This window comes from Lissotriton vulgaris, chromosome 3_1 (assembly GCF_964263255.1).
Source record: "Lissotriton vulgaris chromosome 3_1, aLisVul1.2, whole genome shotgun sequence".
In the NCBI taxonomy this organism is placed as follows: domain Eukaryota; kingdom Metazoa; phylum Chordata; class Amphibia; order Caudata; family Salamandridae; genus Lissotriton; species Lissotriton vulgaris.
In genome coordinates this window covers 422,063,351-422,078,851 of record NC_141689.1, presented here as the reverse complement: position 1 = coordinate 422,078,851, position 15,501 = coordinate 422,063,351, and the positions used below count along the sequence as shown (strand labels likewise).

The 15,501-nt window shown below is 43.2% G+C and overlaps 1 protein-coding gene across 1 annotated transcript in view; it reads left to right on the top strand.

Moving 5' to 3' along the window:
* The window catches only part of DHX29 (DExH-box helicase 29), a 930,480-nt gene that overhangs the window by 580,384 nt on the left and 334,595 nt on the right, over positions 1-15,501 (top strand). The window contains exon 10 of the mRNA XM_086960636.1: positions 627-750. Within this exon, the coding sequence (XP_086816762.1) occupies positions 627-750 (124 nt within the window). The remainder of the gene's footprint in view (positions 1-626; positions 751-15,501) is intronic.

Genomic DNA, 15,501 nt, shown 5'->3' with positions numbered 1-15,501 from the left:
GATCTTTTGTCTTACCTCAAGGTCTATTGTAATAAGATCATAAGTCATTCAGCCAGCTTTTGTACTGTATATTGTTTATTTTTTCTTGGCATAAAACGGGAATTTTGTCTCGGTTGGGTTGAGCTTCAGGTAGGCGCTGTACATCCAGATCTGGATGATGTGCAAGCAGCGTTTGAGGCATGGGTTGTGCGAAGCAGAGGAGACTCAAGTATAGTTGTGTATCATCACATATTGGTGAACCTTAATGCTGTTATCTGTGAGCAGGGTCTTAAGACTCTGGAATAACTCGCGTCTCCGACTATTCCCATCTTTGAAATTCTTTAGGAAAAAACGAAAACATTCCTTTTTATCATTTTCCAGCTGCCCTTTATCTGTGCGTACCCCCTGCTGTTCCCCTCTCATCCCAACATAGCCTTTCCTTAGTATATACAGCACGTAATTATTTGGAATATGTATATGTTCCTTGAGCTATGTTTTGTCCATAGGTGCCCTCTGTACTCACACGTGTGGTTCATACACCCCATTAGTTTGCTGCTGCATTTTTAAATCCGCGCTTAATACATAGTCCAAATTCATGATGTGTACGTTGACTGTTTTACATAATACACGTGCTTTTTATCTTGAAGGGTGAAGATTATGAAGCCCAATGATGAAAAATTGTCGGTGTGTCCTACGATCGTGACAGAAGATAGCATGCAGGCTCAGCACCTAGCTGCAACACTGGCAATTTATCAACTTACCAAAGGACAGGTACGGTTTTCATGATCTGATTTGGGGGGAAGGTGTTAACTGCTACTGCATTAGTTTCCTCCAAATAAAAATGTTAGCAACATAAGTGCAATCAAATGTAACTATGTTTCTACTTTCTAGATCTAATTACTTTTAGGTGTTGTGGTCAGGACATCTATTGGTATCCAGCTATACGATTCTGAGCATGGGAGGTGCACTTTTTCCTCTGTTGGATCAATAACATTGAAACAAATTAGCCCTGTTCAAACATTTCAATACTATCTTCTTCGACGTAGAAGAGATTTAAGAGAACCCTCCTATTAGAAATAACATTGAAGAGAAGCTTTTGGTTGAACTCTTTTCACGGACATGTTTTCAAGATTGTATTGGAAAGTAGTCAAGTAGAAACACTCCACAGCACATGAATACTATATCCGTCATCGCCCCTCCATGCCTTCACAAATGTAATCGATGACCTGATCATGAGGGTGGTTGAAGCAATACGACTGATGGCTACTGTGGGTTCCCCATAAAGCCATGTTCTGTTCTCCTGCCTGATTTTGCACACATCAGACCTCAGACTCACTCTCTATTACTGAAAACTGCTTGTATGCTGAAATATCACATGCGTGGTCCTTTTCCCTTTTTAAATGTATATACCGGTCAAAGGCACATTTTCTTAATTTGTGTTCATAAAAAGATAAACAATTACAAGTATACATTGATAGTATGTAGACTGAAGCATTTACACTTTCTTAATGCTTCAAAAAAATGACAATGAGTACATTGGCAGCACAGCTTTAGCCGGTGAAAAGGTGCATTGTGCCTTTAAGACCACTGGCAGCTGTCCTAGGGTTAAAAAATATGTATTAACAAGCTAGAGCCACCCATTACTCTAAGGAGACTGAATCACTAAGATCTACTCAGGGGTTTCACTCTTTTGTAGCTATGTGTTATGAACGAAGTAGCTGATTATCATGCCTTCATCCTTGGCCAATAAATATCCAGTGGATCTTTTGCATCTAAGAAAGCCCTTATGGTATAGTGCTTCCTTATGGCAGTGCACTCGGACCCTTGTGTTTTGGCTCCTGCCATCGCAGAGCACTGCTTTGCTTAAGTACAGACATTTCATGTTTCCATTCTTTGCACTTTCTATCACTGAATATTAGTCTCTGCACTTTTCTGCCTACACGTTTGGTTTACATTTAATCCATACCCACAGCCTAACTCGTTTGGAATATGAGTGTCCGGACGCAACCTCTGTAGGGTTTAGGCTTCATTCACTAGCTTTTTCAGCTTACACACTAATTATAATGACCGTCATATTTATTTGCTCCTCTACCTGTGGTAAATCTATGAATAAGTGTATGTGTACATGTCCATTTTGTTATTTCTTTTATACTAATCCTTCACTCTTAGCGCTCATGCCTTACACATTGTCATATTCGTTTACATGCCTTCAACAGAATGATTCCATCAGCTCGCTGTTGCATAATGGATGAAATCTTGGTAATTCACCCAGAATACTACTTATCTCACAGTCTTGCTCTCATCTACAGCTTTCCTAATGACAAGGAAAGGTGGTTCACTGGAAACGCCTCTTGGAGTCTCAGAAATCTAGGACCTCTCTCAGGCTATTCTGAAAGAGACCCCTGGTAACGCTCTAATTGTATGTTACACATGTGCCTAGCTACGGGGAGACTTCTCCCAGGGCAATCTGTAAAATCGTTTTTCTTGGTCTCCACCTATTTATGCTTTTATTCTGGACTCCTCTGTCTTCAGCTTTTTACTTTAGGTTGTTACCTCACATTCTCTTCACCTCAGCACCAACATTCTATTGACAGTACTGGCTGACTCTAGACTATTCTACACAGAAGCACTTACACTTAACTTTTTGACGTGCTGACAAAATACACAGTGCTCTGGGCACAAGAGAGAAAGAGAAGGTCCAGTCTTCCAGAGCTCTTTGTTGGGTTGCAGACAGCAGGTTCAGTCCTCTTCTGATCTTTCACAGACAGATTCAGGTGTGTTCTGAAGTGGGTGTCTGGAGATGTCCCAATTATGCCTGGCACATCTTGTGGGTAGGAATGAACCCGGGAGATACTCTAAGCAATGGGGTAAGGTTCCCGGCGCTAACCTACCCAGTATGCGCATTTTCATGATGGTCAAAATGTCTGGCCACACTGTTGGCTCTGAGGGCTGGGTGTGTGTGGGGGGAGTGTACTATGGTAAACCTATAGTTCTCCCACATGTAACACTACAGTCCAGTTTTAGCTTGATGTTTGGTATAACCGAGCTGATCTTTCAGCAACCAGACAGTGGACAAACACAAACTGTTATGGCATTTTGTTTCCCTCATTTGGCCCCAAATGTTGTATATAAACCCATCAGACATGTCACACAGGCTGTGACACTGCAATGTGAAAAGAGACCCATTTTGATTGGTGCCTGACTGGCTGGGGAGGCAGCAGAAGGGTCTTGCTCAAGTGTTAGCAAACATTTGCTGGGACAGGAGAGGCCTCTTTGAAGTGCTATCCAAGTGGCAAATGAAACGCCCCAGCAGACCTGTCAAACAGAATGTGACATTGAAGCAGGACTTGACACTTTAATGACAAAAAGGATCCTCCCAGCCCCCCTTGCATACTCTGTCAGGTTAAGAGGGGTCATCTCTGCCCATTCAGGTCAGCCTATTGGTTTTCTCCCGGGAGCAAGTTCACAGCTCATTCTCACTAATTTAAATCTTATTTAAATGCTGGTCAAAGTGGGAATCAAATGCAGGTTTAGCCAGGGACTTTAGGCAGGGCAAGGTGACTTTTTAAAGTTATTTTTCCATAATATTTAGAACAAATCTGACTTCACTTGAATAGTAGTTTAAACAACTAATAAAGTTAGTTGTTTCATTATTTTTCTAGCTAATCTCATTCCTGAGTACAGGATTAGCATTTAATATCACATCCCAGTGTTTTCTTATGAAACAGCCAAACCTGCTACAATGAAATAAGATTTGAGGGCATTCTTACTGTAAGGACATGTTTAATATTAAACTTTTACATAGCCTACTTTTAAATACCATGCATTTTTGTCGTTATGGGTAATAAGGCCTATGTATGGTAAACGTATAAATATTTAAAAGGCAGGTGTAGGCCAGTCAAAATGGGTGATTTTGAAAGGGTTAAATTTGCAGTTAAACCTTCACAGCCAGGCTACTTGTGACAGGCCCACAGTCATGTTTACATTGTTATTCTAGTGAATGGCACAATGGGTGCTACAGTTCTCCTGTGCAAACACCAAGAGAGGATGAACAGAGTGCAGGAACCTTTCAGACACTTACCCCCAATCACGGATCTGGGTTGAATCCATCATTCTTTAGCCTCAGTTCAGACCCAGCTATATGCAGATTAGGCTTGACCCTGTGCCTCATGGGAACAGTCCAGCCCGAATTGCCAAGCCAGGTCTTCACTGAACCGGAAACAAGCATCCTGGGACCGGTTTCTGGGTAACACCCTTCATCAGCCAGGCTAGCTTGAATCCAGTGGCAAAGTGAGCAAGGGACCCACGTCTGGGCATATCCTGTCAACTTAGAGCGAACAAAGCAAACACAAAGAGATGTGACATTTAACTTACAGGCCCTGGTTACACCGTGGTCCCATATACTAGAAAATTGTATGGAAATGCCTCTTTTTCTATGGTCACCCCCAAGGTTTTGGACTGATGCTGCTGAGAGTGCATGGAGGCCTGCTAACCAAGCCTCAGTGCCAGTGCCCTAGCCTTTAAATGGTATGTTCTGATGGCTTATACCCAATTGACATAAGCTAACTTATCTGCAAGTCCATAGTATATGCTACCCAGGGCCTGTTAGTCAGAAGGTCACCCAAGGGATTGCAGCATTACTTTTGCGACCCTGTGGTGTTACCAAAGAGAAAACATGTCTCTCAGCCTGTCAGTGGGGCCTGGACGAGCAGTGTTCACTGCTGACTCGACTTTGGTAATTAGAACCATGACAAAGTCCCAAATCTCCCTTTTTAAAATATGCAAGTCACCCCTACAGCAGGCCTATTGAGCTCTAAAGCAGGATGTGCATCATATGCAAAGACACTAAAAACCCAAAATTGCCCTTTCCTATTTTGAAAAGGACTGGTTGCCCCTGTAGCAAGTACAGGGTTACCCACTGACCCCTCAGCTGTGCTAACTCCTGAATGGGACAACTAAAGTTGATACACCGATGGGTCAAACAACACATTACATTAAGCCCAATTGATGCCCAAGTAAAAATGAATAAAACTTTTAAAAAGTTGCCCCTTTGTTCCCCAAAGTCCCATGGGCCTGTTTACGGCTGCACTCAGCATCTGTCCCCGAAAAAGCTTTCTGCCCTCGACTCCTAGGTAAGGACACAATAGAAGCCCGCGTGGGGAAGAGGTGCTACCTTGGTCCAAAAGGCAAGCTGCAGAGGTGAAGCTGCCTTTGAAGGGATAATGGCAAACACTTGGGAGTGGGGCTGCTCCATTGTTCCGGCAGACAGACCGGCGCTTGGGACCAACTATTGCCAAAGTGTTTTTTATGGGGCATGTAGCCCCCCTGGAAGCCACACCCCTCTGCGTTGCACCTGGGTGCTCTGCACGCTGAGATGGGGGCTCTGCAGTGTTGGAAGTGTGCTGAATGGAGTCTTCTGGGATAGCTAGATGCCACACAGGAAGAATTCATCAGGAGGGAGGGAACCATGTAGCCCATTGGCTACTGACTGTGACCTCCCCTGAGGGCTATTTATAGGTATAAAAAGGAACTCAGATCTTGTTGGACTGAACAGGAGGGCTAAAGAAGGACTGCCCTACTGGATCAAGGACCCTGCTCCACCTTGGGTTAGCCAAGGAAAGGATTGTGCCTACTGTATCCTGCTCATGGCCAAACCGACTCCTGAGCCCAGTCAGCAGCAAGAGACCCTAAAGTTCAGTAGGCTGATCTCCTGTTTGCTTCACATGGCCACATAGGCTGAGATAGCCTGGCTGGCAAGTTGGTAGCCAAAGTCTCCAGATCATCGCTCCTTGCCCGTGCATCCTAAAGGACCAAGACCCGATGCCTATAGTTGCACCGGAGTCTGCTGAGCCCAGGAGAGCAATTAGGTCACCCAGAAGGCAAGTTAAAGCCCATAAAAGGAAAAACAGCTGAATCCACTGTATCGGGCAGCTAGTAGTCCAGTGGTGACTGCCCTTCTGCCAGAATTAAAGGGACATCACCCCCTGTGGCCAGGATCTCCTCACCAAGCCTGTGGACCGAGGAGTAGCCACACTCCAATAGAAGAGGAACTGAATTGGAGACTGCTTTCCTCATTGAGGTACCTGTTTCTTCGACCTTGCTGGCCTCCTTGACTGGCTCCCTGCCAGAGTTGGTCGCCAAAAAGTAACTCAAAGTAACCGCAAACCAACTTGCCAAAGATTTACTTGAAAAAGTTTCTGTCAAATTTGTTGAATTTACAAAATGTTTTTTTGAAGTTAAGTGAAAAGTTGTGATATACTATACCTAGTAAAATCTATATCTCCTCAGCCCTCTTGTGAATCTTTTTTTGTCATAGTGTCTAAAATTACATAAATATCTAATCCTTTTTTTATAAATTGGTGTTGGATTTCTTGAGTGTCTTGGTTCTTTCTTCTTCAGCTGTTTTGGTGCTGTTTCCAAAAGTTTTACACTTGTGCCTTTGTGTAAGCCTGACTGCTCAACGCCGCAGTTACCCAGAGTTGCGCTAAGGTTTAGCAAACAAGCCGAAGTAATCCTAAAAGGGTGGCTAGTTTATTACTCGGTGAGGTCACACAACCACACCATATAATACACCCCATTTCCTCACAGAACTTATAGGTAAGGTAAATATGCCAATCCGGAGTATACCACAGGAGTATGGCAATTTTACAATGCTGAAAGGAGCAGCACAAGCACTTTACCACTGGTTAGCGGGGGCAAAGTGCACAGAGATCTATAGCCAATAAAATCAAGGTTCAGCAATTAGCAGTGGTGGCTCGTTGATAGCGAGAGCGAGAGCTGCAACCTCCCCCCTTTAATGAACAGAGCAGCAGAGAGAAAACGAAGAAAAATCACCCTGGTGCTCCTTAAGAAAACAGTGCAACATTACTCTATTTTCTTAAGTGTGTTGCACTCTTTGTTTAAGTGTGCTTTCACCAACAAATGGTCTTGTCTGCATATGTCTGGGTGCTCTTCTCACCATCCCTAGACTACACAGGGAGATGTGTTAAGCTGCTTGCCTTCTTTTTTCCCAAGGAGCATATCATAACAGAAACTCCATGGGTGCTTGACGTAACAGCACAGCGTCATATGGATGACGACATACTTTTCATGTCCATTAGCACAAAAAAAACTCTTGACTCCCCTTACTGATGCCTGTTATGGAAGATGATCAGAGTAAAGATTTGTATTTGTTGGTGTAGCGTGTGTCAAGGCTGCTGCTGTCTGCGGCTAATATTCAGGTGATGATTTGGGGTTTAGGCAGACACGCTCCTGAGCAAAAGAATAAGTGCGCTGGATTGAAAAATAAACAACTGTTACTTCCCCTGCTTAATTTAATCAGATCAGTAATCTAAAGTCCAAGACCGTGAGAGAGCATGCTTCCAATGGCATAAACCGACCCATTAACACCACCACTTTGCTAAATATCTTAATCTTTTTCTTAATAGAAATGTTTTCGCTGTTGCCAAAGGTACTGGAGCCTTTCAGAAAAAAAAATTGTTTTATTCCGCTTACAACAAAACTTTCCTCTCTGCTAGTTATCCCACTATAGCTGCTAGGTAACTGCAAGGGCAAAGACAAATTGGAATCTCTCTAGAGACAGACATTGAAAACAGTGTATGGCTTCTGCTTCCCACCCACGCTCTCACCCCATTGGCAATGAAAGATAGAGCATTACTATGATGTGAAATGGGAGAGAGAAACTGATAACAATCGAGTGGCCGAATTACACAGCGTAAAAACAGAAAAGCTGCTATTAATCCCGGGTTCTTTGCTGACAAATTGTGTTATCCCGTGCTATTATTTTATTTCACCATACCTCCTTTTTCTACATCGTCCCATATGAGAGCTTCTTCATGCATGAGTTCAGGATGTGTACTGTACAAAAGCCTCTCTTTTCTTTAAAATACCTTAATGTTGCTCTGTGAATGAGAACTTAGACCTTATTTAGGGTGTACATTATAAATGACTTGCCTTTTGGCTCACTCCTGACTTCGTTGTCGGTAGGGAGGAGGGTATGAATATTTCTAAGTACATTTTCAAAAACTATTACTTCTAATAAATGCCCATCAATGTACAGGTCTTATTATATCTTCTAAGGTGAAACGATTCCTCTTAATAAAGAAATGAACCTTTTTAACACTGGAGAGATGTTATCATATTGTTACATTATGCTTGTTGCATGATATACATGCCAAACCGAAGAGTTTCATGGCCCCTATATGGGCTCTTGGAGCCAAACCAGAGTATTGGCTCAGCTCTCCCTTTTAATTTGTTGACTCACTTACCTTTACTTAATAGTAGTGAGAAGTCTGTGTTCTTATTTGATCATCTTTGCAGCAATGCAATGTAAGTCATGATCAAAGATCGAAGTGGCACCACGGTAATATAAAAAAATCTAATACTTAGGGTAACTGCTGATATCACATTGCCTTGCTGCCATTTTTCACAAGTTGTTTTAGTGATGCTAAACAACAGTCCTAAGGAGGGTAGGGCTTTCTTGTCATACCATGAAAGTATTTTAATATTTCATTAGTGCATCTTAATCTATGGATTCTAAACCTATGTTTTTGGAAATTGCACTGTAAAATGTGCCATTTGCAACCATATTTTTGAAATATTGTATGGGTGGAGAACTCCCTTCTCTCTTACTCTTTGAAGGGAATTTGGGTTTGCTTGATTTGCTCTCTATGTAATATTCGAGGCAGGCATTTACGCCCCACCCCTTTCAAAGTTCACCAGCCACTTTCAGCAAAAAGGCACAATAATTCAGAGTGACTCTGCAGAAAGGGCACATTTCCAACATATATAGTTAAAATCATGTAAACTTTTTTGTAATCGCTTACCTGAAATGTAAAGTATTTCCAGTGCAATGATAGTAGCACTCACCTGTGATGTATTGACTCCCAATGTACTTACTGCGTTTTAATGGTGACTCATGATGCAAGACTGTCGAAGTAATAGTACCATACTGCCTTGCCAAGTGCTTTATCTCCCAAGTTTGATGGTCTCTGGCACACAACTAGTGTCTTAAACACACTACACAAGATCATTGGAGTCTGCCCTCAGGAATCTCAGAACACAAATGTACACTCTGGTGTTAGATGAAGGATGATAACACAAGTGTCGGAGATCAAAGTGACAGATACCTCCCTTTTGGTGTAGGGAGCACACATTGGCTGCAGATCCACATTGTGTCTGGTTATTATGAGACATGACCCATAGGAATCTATTAAAATGTCAATTTGATGACCTGGACATACACATTTCTTTTACTCCCTCATTTTCAAATGTGGTCATGAAGCTGAAACAGGGTAAGACAAGAATGGTCTTCATTGTTCTTGAGTAGCCTCACCATTGGTAGTTCACAGATCTGCTTCAGCAGCTGCGCAACCACCCCGGAGATTACTGTTCAGAACAGATCTACCTGTAAGAATCCAGCACTGCAATTTACAATCTTTGAACTTGGCACTTTTGCTCATAGAATTCCTCCAATATTGTCATTACAACTTTCCACCTCACTGCATAACAGCTTTAGGTTGAAATATTTTATCAGAAAAATAGCTCTAACATATGTTAAGAAATATTCATCAATATTTCTCTTTCAAATAACAATACCCAGCCTTGTATTCAAGCTATAATGTCTGTAGCTAAGTTTCACTTAAGAAGGTCTCACAGTGTCAGTCCCTAGCAAGTAAAACAACATCTACCCAGACCTGCCATCCAAGGAAGGGATATCCATTTCTCACTGTGGATGGTATGCATGATATGCTGTGGAATGAACCAATTATCTTGTTTTTTGGTACTGACAAGCATGTACATCTTGTCATTACCCGAACATGCAATCTTGTAGGGAACCATAGACCAGCCTTCATGCCTTGCTCAGTAAGGAGTTGTTTTTTACCTGTAAGTTTTGCCTGCATCTCATTGTCATTAAGTTGGGCTCTGAAATCATATGGATTCTGGTTCCATGATCTTTTCTCTCATGGCAGCCTCCTTCGAAATCAATACACGCTGCAGGGAAGTTGCTTTATCTTCCAGTAATGTACTCACAAATTCTAACTCTTTTCTTCTCAGTAAATCTCATAGTTTATCTAAATCTACAATTGTTGGGAGGTCCTGTGTTGGTGATTGGTGTGAATACGAAAGTCAATTTTACGCTAGTTGGTTTAATATTTTGCAGCGTATCTGCTGTAAGTCCAGCTAATGTGGCATGCCTTAAATACATATGATGTTGTTACCTATCGAATCTCTAGTTAGCAATCGGGCATCTTCAGCAACTGCACCTTTTCCAGACCTGACCTGTCTTATAGATTTTCCTTCAGGATAAACACTGTAAGTCTGCCGCACCCTCCATAGAGTCAGACCCAATCAGAAAGCCCAGGACTAAAATCTTGCTGGATTTAGTTGCTTTTTCTAATGCGTTCACTTTCGCTTCTAGGTTTGCAATGGGATAAAAACAAAATGTTCAAATAGGCTTTACCTCTGGGTTTTTTCTACATGTTTTACCTCCTTTATTCCTAGTGTATCCATGCTCTGCATCAGAAATCCTATGTTCTGTTCCGTCTCTATGATTCAGCCTTTCAGTTCCTCCATATACACTTCCTAGAATGCAGTTTTCCATTCTATATGAAGGTTGGGGTTTGTAGGCCTTCAAAGACAACCATTATCAGCTTCTGCCCTGTGAATGTGAGACTTCCAAACTCTCAGGGCATTCAGAACACCCTTCTGCAGCACTCCGGCTTTGAGTCCTGGAGGACAGAAATTCTTCTTATTTCTAATTGACATTTGTTTATTGTAATTTGATGGCATTTATGCAGATCAGATCCCAGTTACTCTCAGTTCCCACTGGAACAAGGCCCAGTCGTCAAAGAAAAACAGCAGTGGATGGCAGCCCGCTCTCTCTCGGGCTCCCCATCTCTTGTTTCCATTTGGCAGCCCCTCCTTCACACCTCAATTCGATGCCACCCTTGCTCTCCAGAACTCCCCTCAGAGCCGGTTCTCCTGGGGTTCTCCAAGCATCCCAGCATCACTCTGGAATCAACAAATCTTCATCCTCTAATCACTTCACTCTGGCTGCACCATTTTGACTGTTTGTGGGGCACGCCGACTTCGTGTCACAGTTGTACATTGGTGGTGTTAGCAACATGGATCCCAAGATGTAAGATTTAGCAGAGGCCACAGGTTGGAGTCAGCATGTCAGTAAGACAGCAGCACGAAAACAACATATAAAAGCTCATATTTTGGGGGACATACTGCAGTTGAAAAGCTGATTTGTTTGAAACATTACATTTGTTGCTGCAAATAGCAAGCTGATATTAAACAAGTTAGTGTATTTACACCTAATTGTAAGCTGGGACAAATTGAGTGCATTTGCTACATCGGTCAAATGGGTATTTTGTGAAAAATTATCACACTTGATCCAAATGACAGACACAACACAGTTTATTGGTTTTGACAGAAAATCATGGCCACACAGGCTTCAAAGTACATATAGGATGATGTACTGAGTACACCCATGAACAGAAACAAGAACTAGCACGGTCGACCCCACCCATCTTCTCCAAGCACATTATGACACAAAACATGTCTCTCAACAGGTTGAACATTAGTCACTGGTATCATTAATTTTTCTTTTCTCCCCCTAACCCCATATTTCTTCCTCAAGAAGAGAACGATCGCAGCAGACCGGTTCCTAGACAATTCCCCTATAGTTAGCCCACCTCTGCCAGATTCTGGGCTGTTTTTGGGGACACCCCTTGACCTCTAGTCCCATACAGTGTTCCTTTCCCGTTTTCCACACTGCAGGAGATGGGGGGCTATCTGCCTTCCATGTGCTGGCTACATCCTTTTTTGCCAGAGTTAAACCCAGAAACAAAAGGAACCGTTTATATCTGTTCCCCTCTATGATATCAGTGCTATGAAGGAGAATCCTAGTGGAATTGTCCAAGAGAAGACCTCCCCCAGACAGGAAGTCACCCCTCGCCAAAACCAATCCAATGCCAACCAGCTTCAGTCCGTATGGATGAAGGTACGATTATCCACCCTGCATCCGAGGCATGTTTGGGAATGGATCACGCCCATGCACCACCAACGGTACCTCGTGTAATTGACTCTGTGTAGGTATTTGAGTTGGATCAGCCGGAGATGGGTGAAAATTGACCTCCCCATGGAGCGCCCCCAAAGCCTACATCCAGTCATCATTATTTAGTGTGTCTATATCAGCTTCCCAAGCTGCTCTACAGGCGGGTAGTGTATTTGAACTATTTGTGACAAGAGATTGATATACCTTGACTATTTTGTGAGTGCCCAGGTCCCCCAGGAGGCGCTTACACTCCAATGGGTTGAATTCAGGAAGATCCTTGAGGTTACTAATGAAGAGGGTAAGAGCATGATGGAATTGCAAGTACCAGTGGAATTGGCTGCTACGCAATTGATATTCGTTTTTAAACTCTCTTTCAGAGATCGCCTCAATGAGGTTTGTTTCTCATGTGGGTATTTACTTGTTTCAGATAGCGCGGGGATGCCTAAGGGTAGCCAGGCGATCTATAAATGCTAATTAATAATAATAATAACTCTTGGAATGATTTCAAGACTGTGCCCTGCGTCACATCTCCCAAAGTGGAGATCCCAATAGTGTCCCACGTCCGAAAGCCCTCGAGCCGGCTACTGCTGCAGCACATTGCCCTGCCATAATGGTTGGTGATGAGGTAGGTTTTCTGCACACATTCAAAATTGTGTCCGTTCTGTTATTAAGATTGAGCCCGAAAACTTGATTTCTTTTTTCTGATGGAATAATCATGGCCCTTGCCCCATCCTTTGTCCTTTAATTCTGCAGTACTTTGAAGCACGTTTTATTTTATTTATTTATTTATTTATTTTGAAAGTTTTATATAGCGCGGACAAGATCTTTGCAGATATCAGAGCGCTTTACATAGAAGGGGTACATGAGGGAGCATAGTCAGACAGATAAATCAATAGATCAAACAGTACAAATAGGTGGCTGCAAAGCCAATCATGTGAGTAATAAGACAACTAATACAAATAATCAAAGGGGTCAAACATGTAGTATAGATCGGTGCAGAGTATTAACAGAGTTCGAGATAATAGTTCAAGTGTATTTAGCCATGAGGATAGCTTTTACTTCATTTTTAAAGAGTGTAGTGGAAGAGATAAGCCTGGTTTCGGGAGGGAGTGAGTTCCAGATCCTAGGCGCCATTCCTGAGAAGGAGCACTTATATGTTTTTTCCTTCCGGAATCTTCGAGGTTTCAGCAGAAGATTGTTTGTGCCTCTGGTGTTTCTAGCTCCGCCAGAGATTGTCAGCTTCTGAGCGAGGTAGCCGGGTGAGTTTAGATGTACCGCCTTGTGTGTCATGCAGGCGATTTTCAGATGTATTCTGGCTTCAAAAGGCAGCCAGTTCAGGGATTTCAAGTCAGGGGTAATATGGGAGTGCTTTTTTGACCCAGTGATGAGTCTCGCTGCAGCGTTTAGAGAAGCTCTTAGGGGTGCGGTTGTAGTTAGGGGGAGTCCGCAGAGGGCGATGCTGCCGTATTCTATTCGAGGGATGACTAGTGCTTGTACTGCGGTTTGGAAGTCTTTGGCTGGGAGGAAGGGTTTAAGTTTCCTCAGAGTATTGATTTAGAAGTTCGCTCCCTTTGTTGCCTTGCTGATATGTTGCTGCATGTTGAGATTGGTGTCAAGTGTTATGCCTACAGATTTTGCTGAGTCCACGATGGTGGGTTGGACATTGAGTGCGGTTAGGTGTTTAAGCCAAATTTGAGTGGTGGAGATCTTCCCTGAATTTGAATTTTTGAATTTGAAGGGATTTGTATAGCGCTCGTACACCTGGCGGTTTCTTGGCGCTCACTGGTAACAGCTACTCAGTCGGTCGGAAAAGGGGAAAGGTGAAGAGATTCAGGATGGAAAAGCTTGGGTAAAGAGGAAGGTCTTGAGATCTCTACGGAAGAGGGGGTATTGAGTGCAGGTTCTGAGGGACAGTGGGAGAGAGTTCCAAAAAGCTGGGCCCGTGGTAGCAAATTTGGAACCACCCCATTTCTTCCGTTTGAAACGGGGAACCACGAGAAGGTGGTGGGAGGAGGATCGGAGGTCTCGTGAAGGAGTATAAGATTGAATAGCTGAGTTGATGAAGGAAGGGGCGGAGCCTGTCCTGGCTTTAAAGATAGTGCAGCCGAGCTTGAATAGGACACGCTGCCGGACAGGGAGCCAATGGAGGGAAAGGAGAAGAGGAGTGACATGGTGTGATTTAGAAAGGTTAAAAACCAGCCGAGCGGCCTGGTTTTGAACCAGCTGGAGGCGCCTCATGAGGTAGTTAGGCATGCCATGGTAGAGGACATTGCCATAATCAAGGCGAGATGTCACCATGGCCAGAAGAATTAGTTTGAGCGCGTCTGGGGCGAAAAATCGTGAGACTCTGCGGATAGTCCTGAGTGAAAGAAAGGCTGATGAGACCACAGCAGAGACTTGGGAGTGTAAGGAAAGTTGGTTATTGATTTTGAAACCAAGGGTTTTGACAGAGGATACAGGAGTGGGTGGAGATGAGATCAGAAGGAACTCTGGGGCATATTATCAAGGGGGTTTATCTCCGCTTTTTTGGCTTTAAAAGCAAGAAAGCGGAGATAAAATTATCTCCCTATTACCAAGCTGTCGCTAACACCAGTTAGTGACAGCTAATAGGAGATAGCGACCATCTTGGGCCCCGCTTTGATGGAAACAGTCGCTAACATCGCTATCTCCTATTACCAACTTTTGGAGATATTCGTGCTAAGCGCGAATATCTCCAAAAGCTAACACCTGCCCTGAGCAGTTCTTAGCCATGTTATCCAATGGGAGGTGGATAACATGGCTAAGAGCATTTGCTCGATAATGCATGAATATCGCTGACTTTTCAGCGATATTCATGCATTGCGGCCGTTTTTTATCGCATTTGCGATAAACCTTGCTAATAGCAAGGTTTATCTGCGATAAAAATCGCCGATGTGCGGCGATAATTTTTGTCTCTAAACAAGTTAGAGACAAAAATTATCGCTAGTTGTTGGTAATATGCCCCTCTGTTTTCAGGGCATTGAGTTTGAGATGATTATCGGCAAGCCAGGATTGGGTGCCTCTGATCGTTGAGTTCAGGAGCAGGATGTCTTTGGGGGATTGTAATTTGAGATAAAGTTGGGTGTCATCGGTGTACATGTGAAAGTGTACATTGGATGCTTGTAGCAAGGTGGTCAGAGGCTCCATAACTAGGTTGAACAGAGTTGGGGATAGAGAGGATCCTTGGGGGACGCCTAGCGTTACAGGTATTGGCGAGGACATCAGGTTGTTGCTCTTGAATTTCTGCGACCTGTTTTGAAGGAAGGAAGTAAACCACTTGAGAACAGTTCCAGATAAACCCATTCTTGTGTTTAGTAGTTCTAGTAGATTCTCATGTTTAACGGTGTCGAATGCTGAGGAGAGATCAAGAAGGATGAGGAGGCAGGTGTCGTTTTGGTCTAGCATTTGAAGTGTGTCGTCAATTATGTGAGTCATAGCAG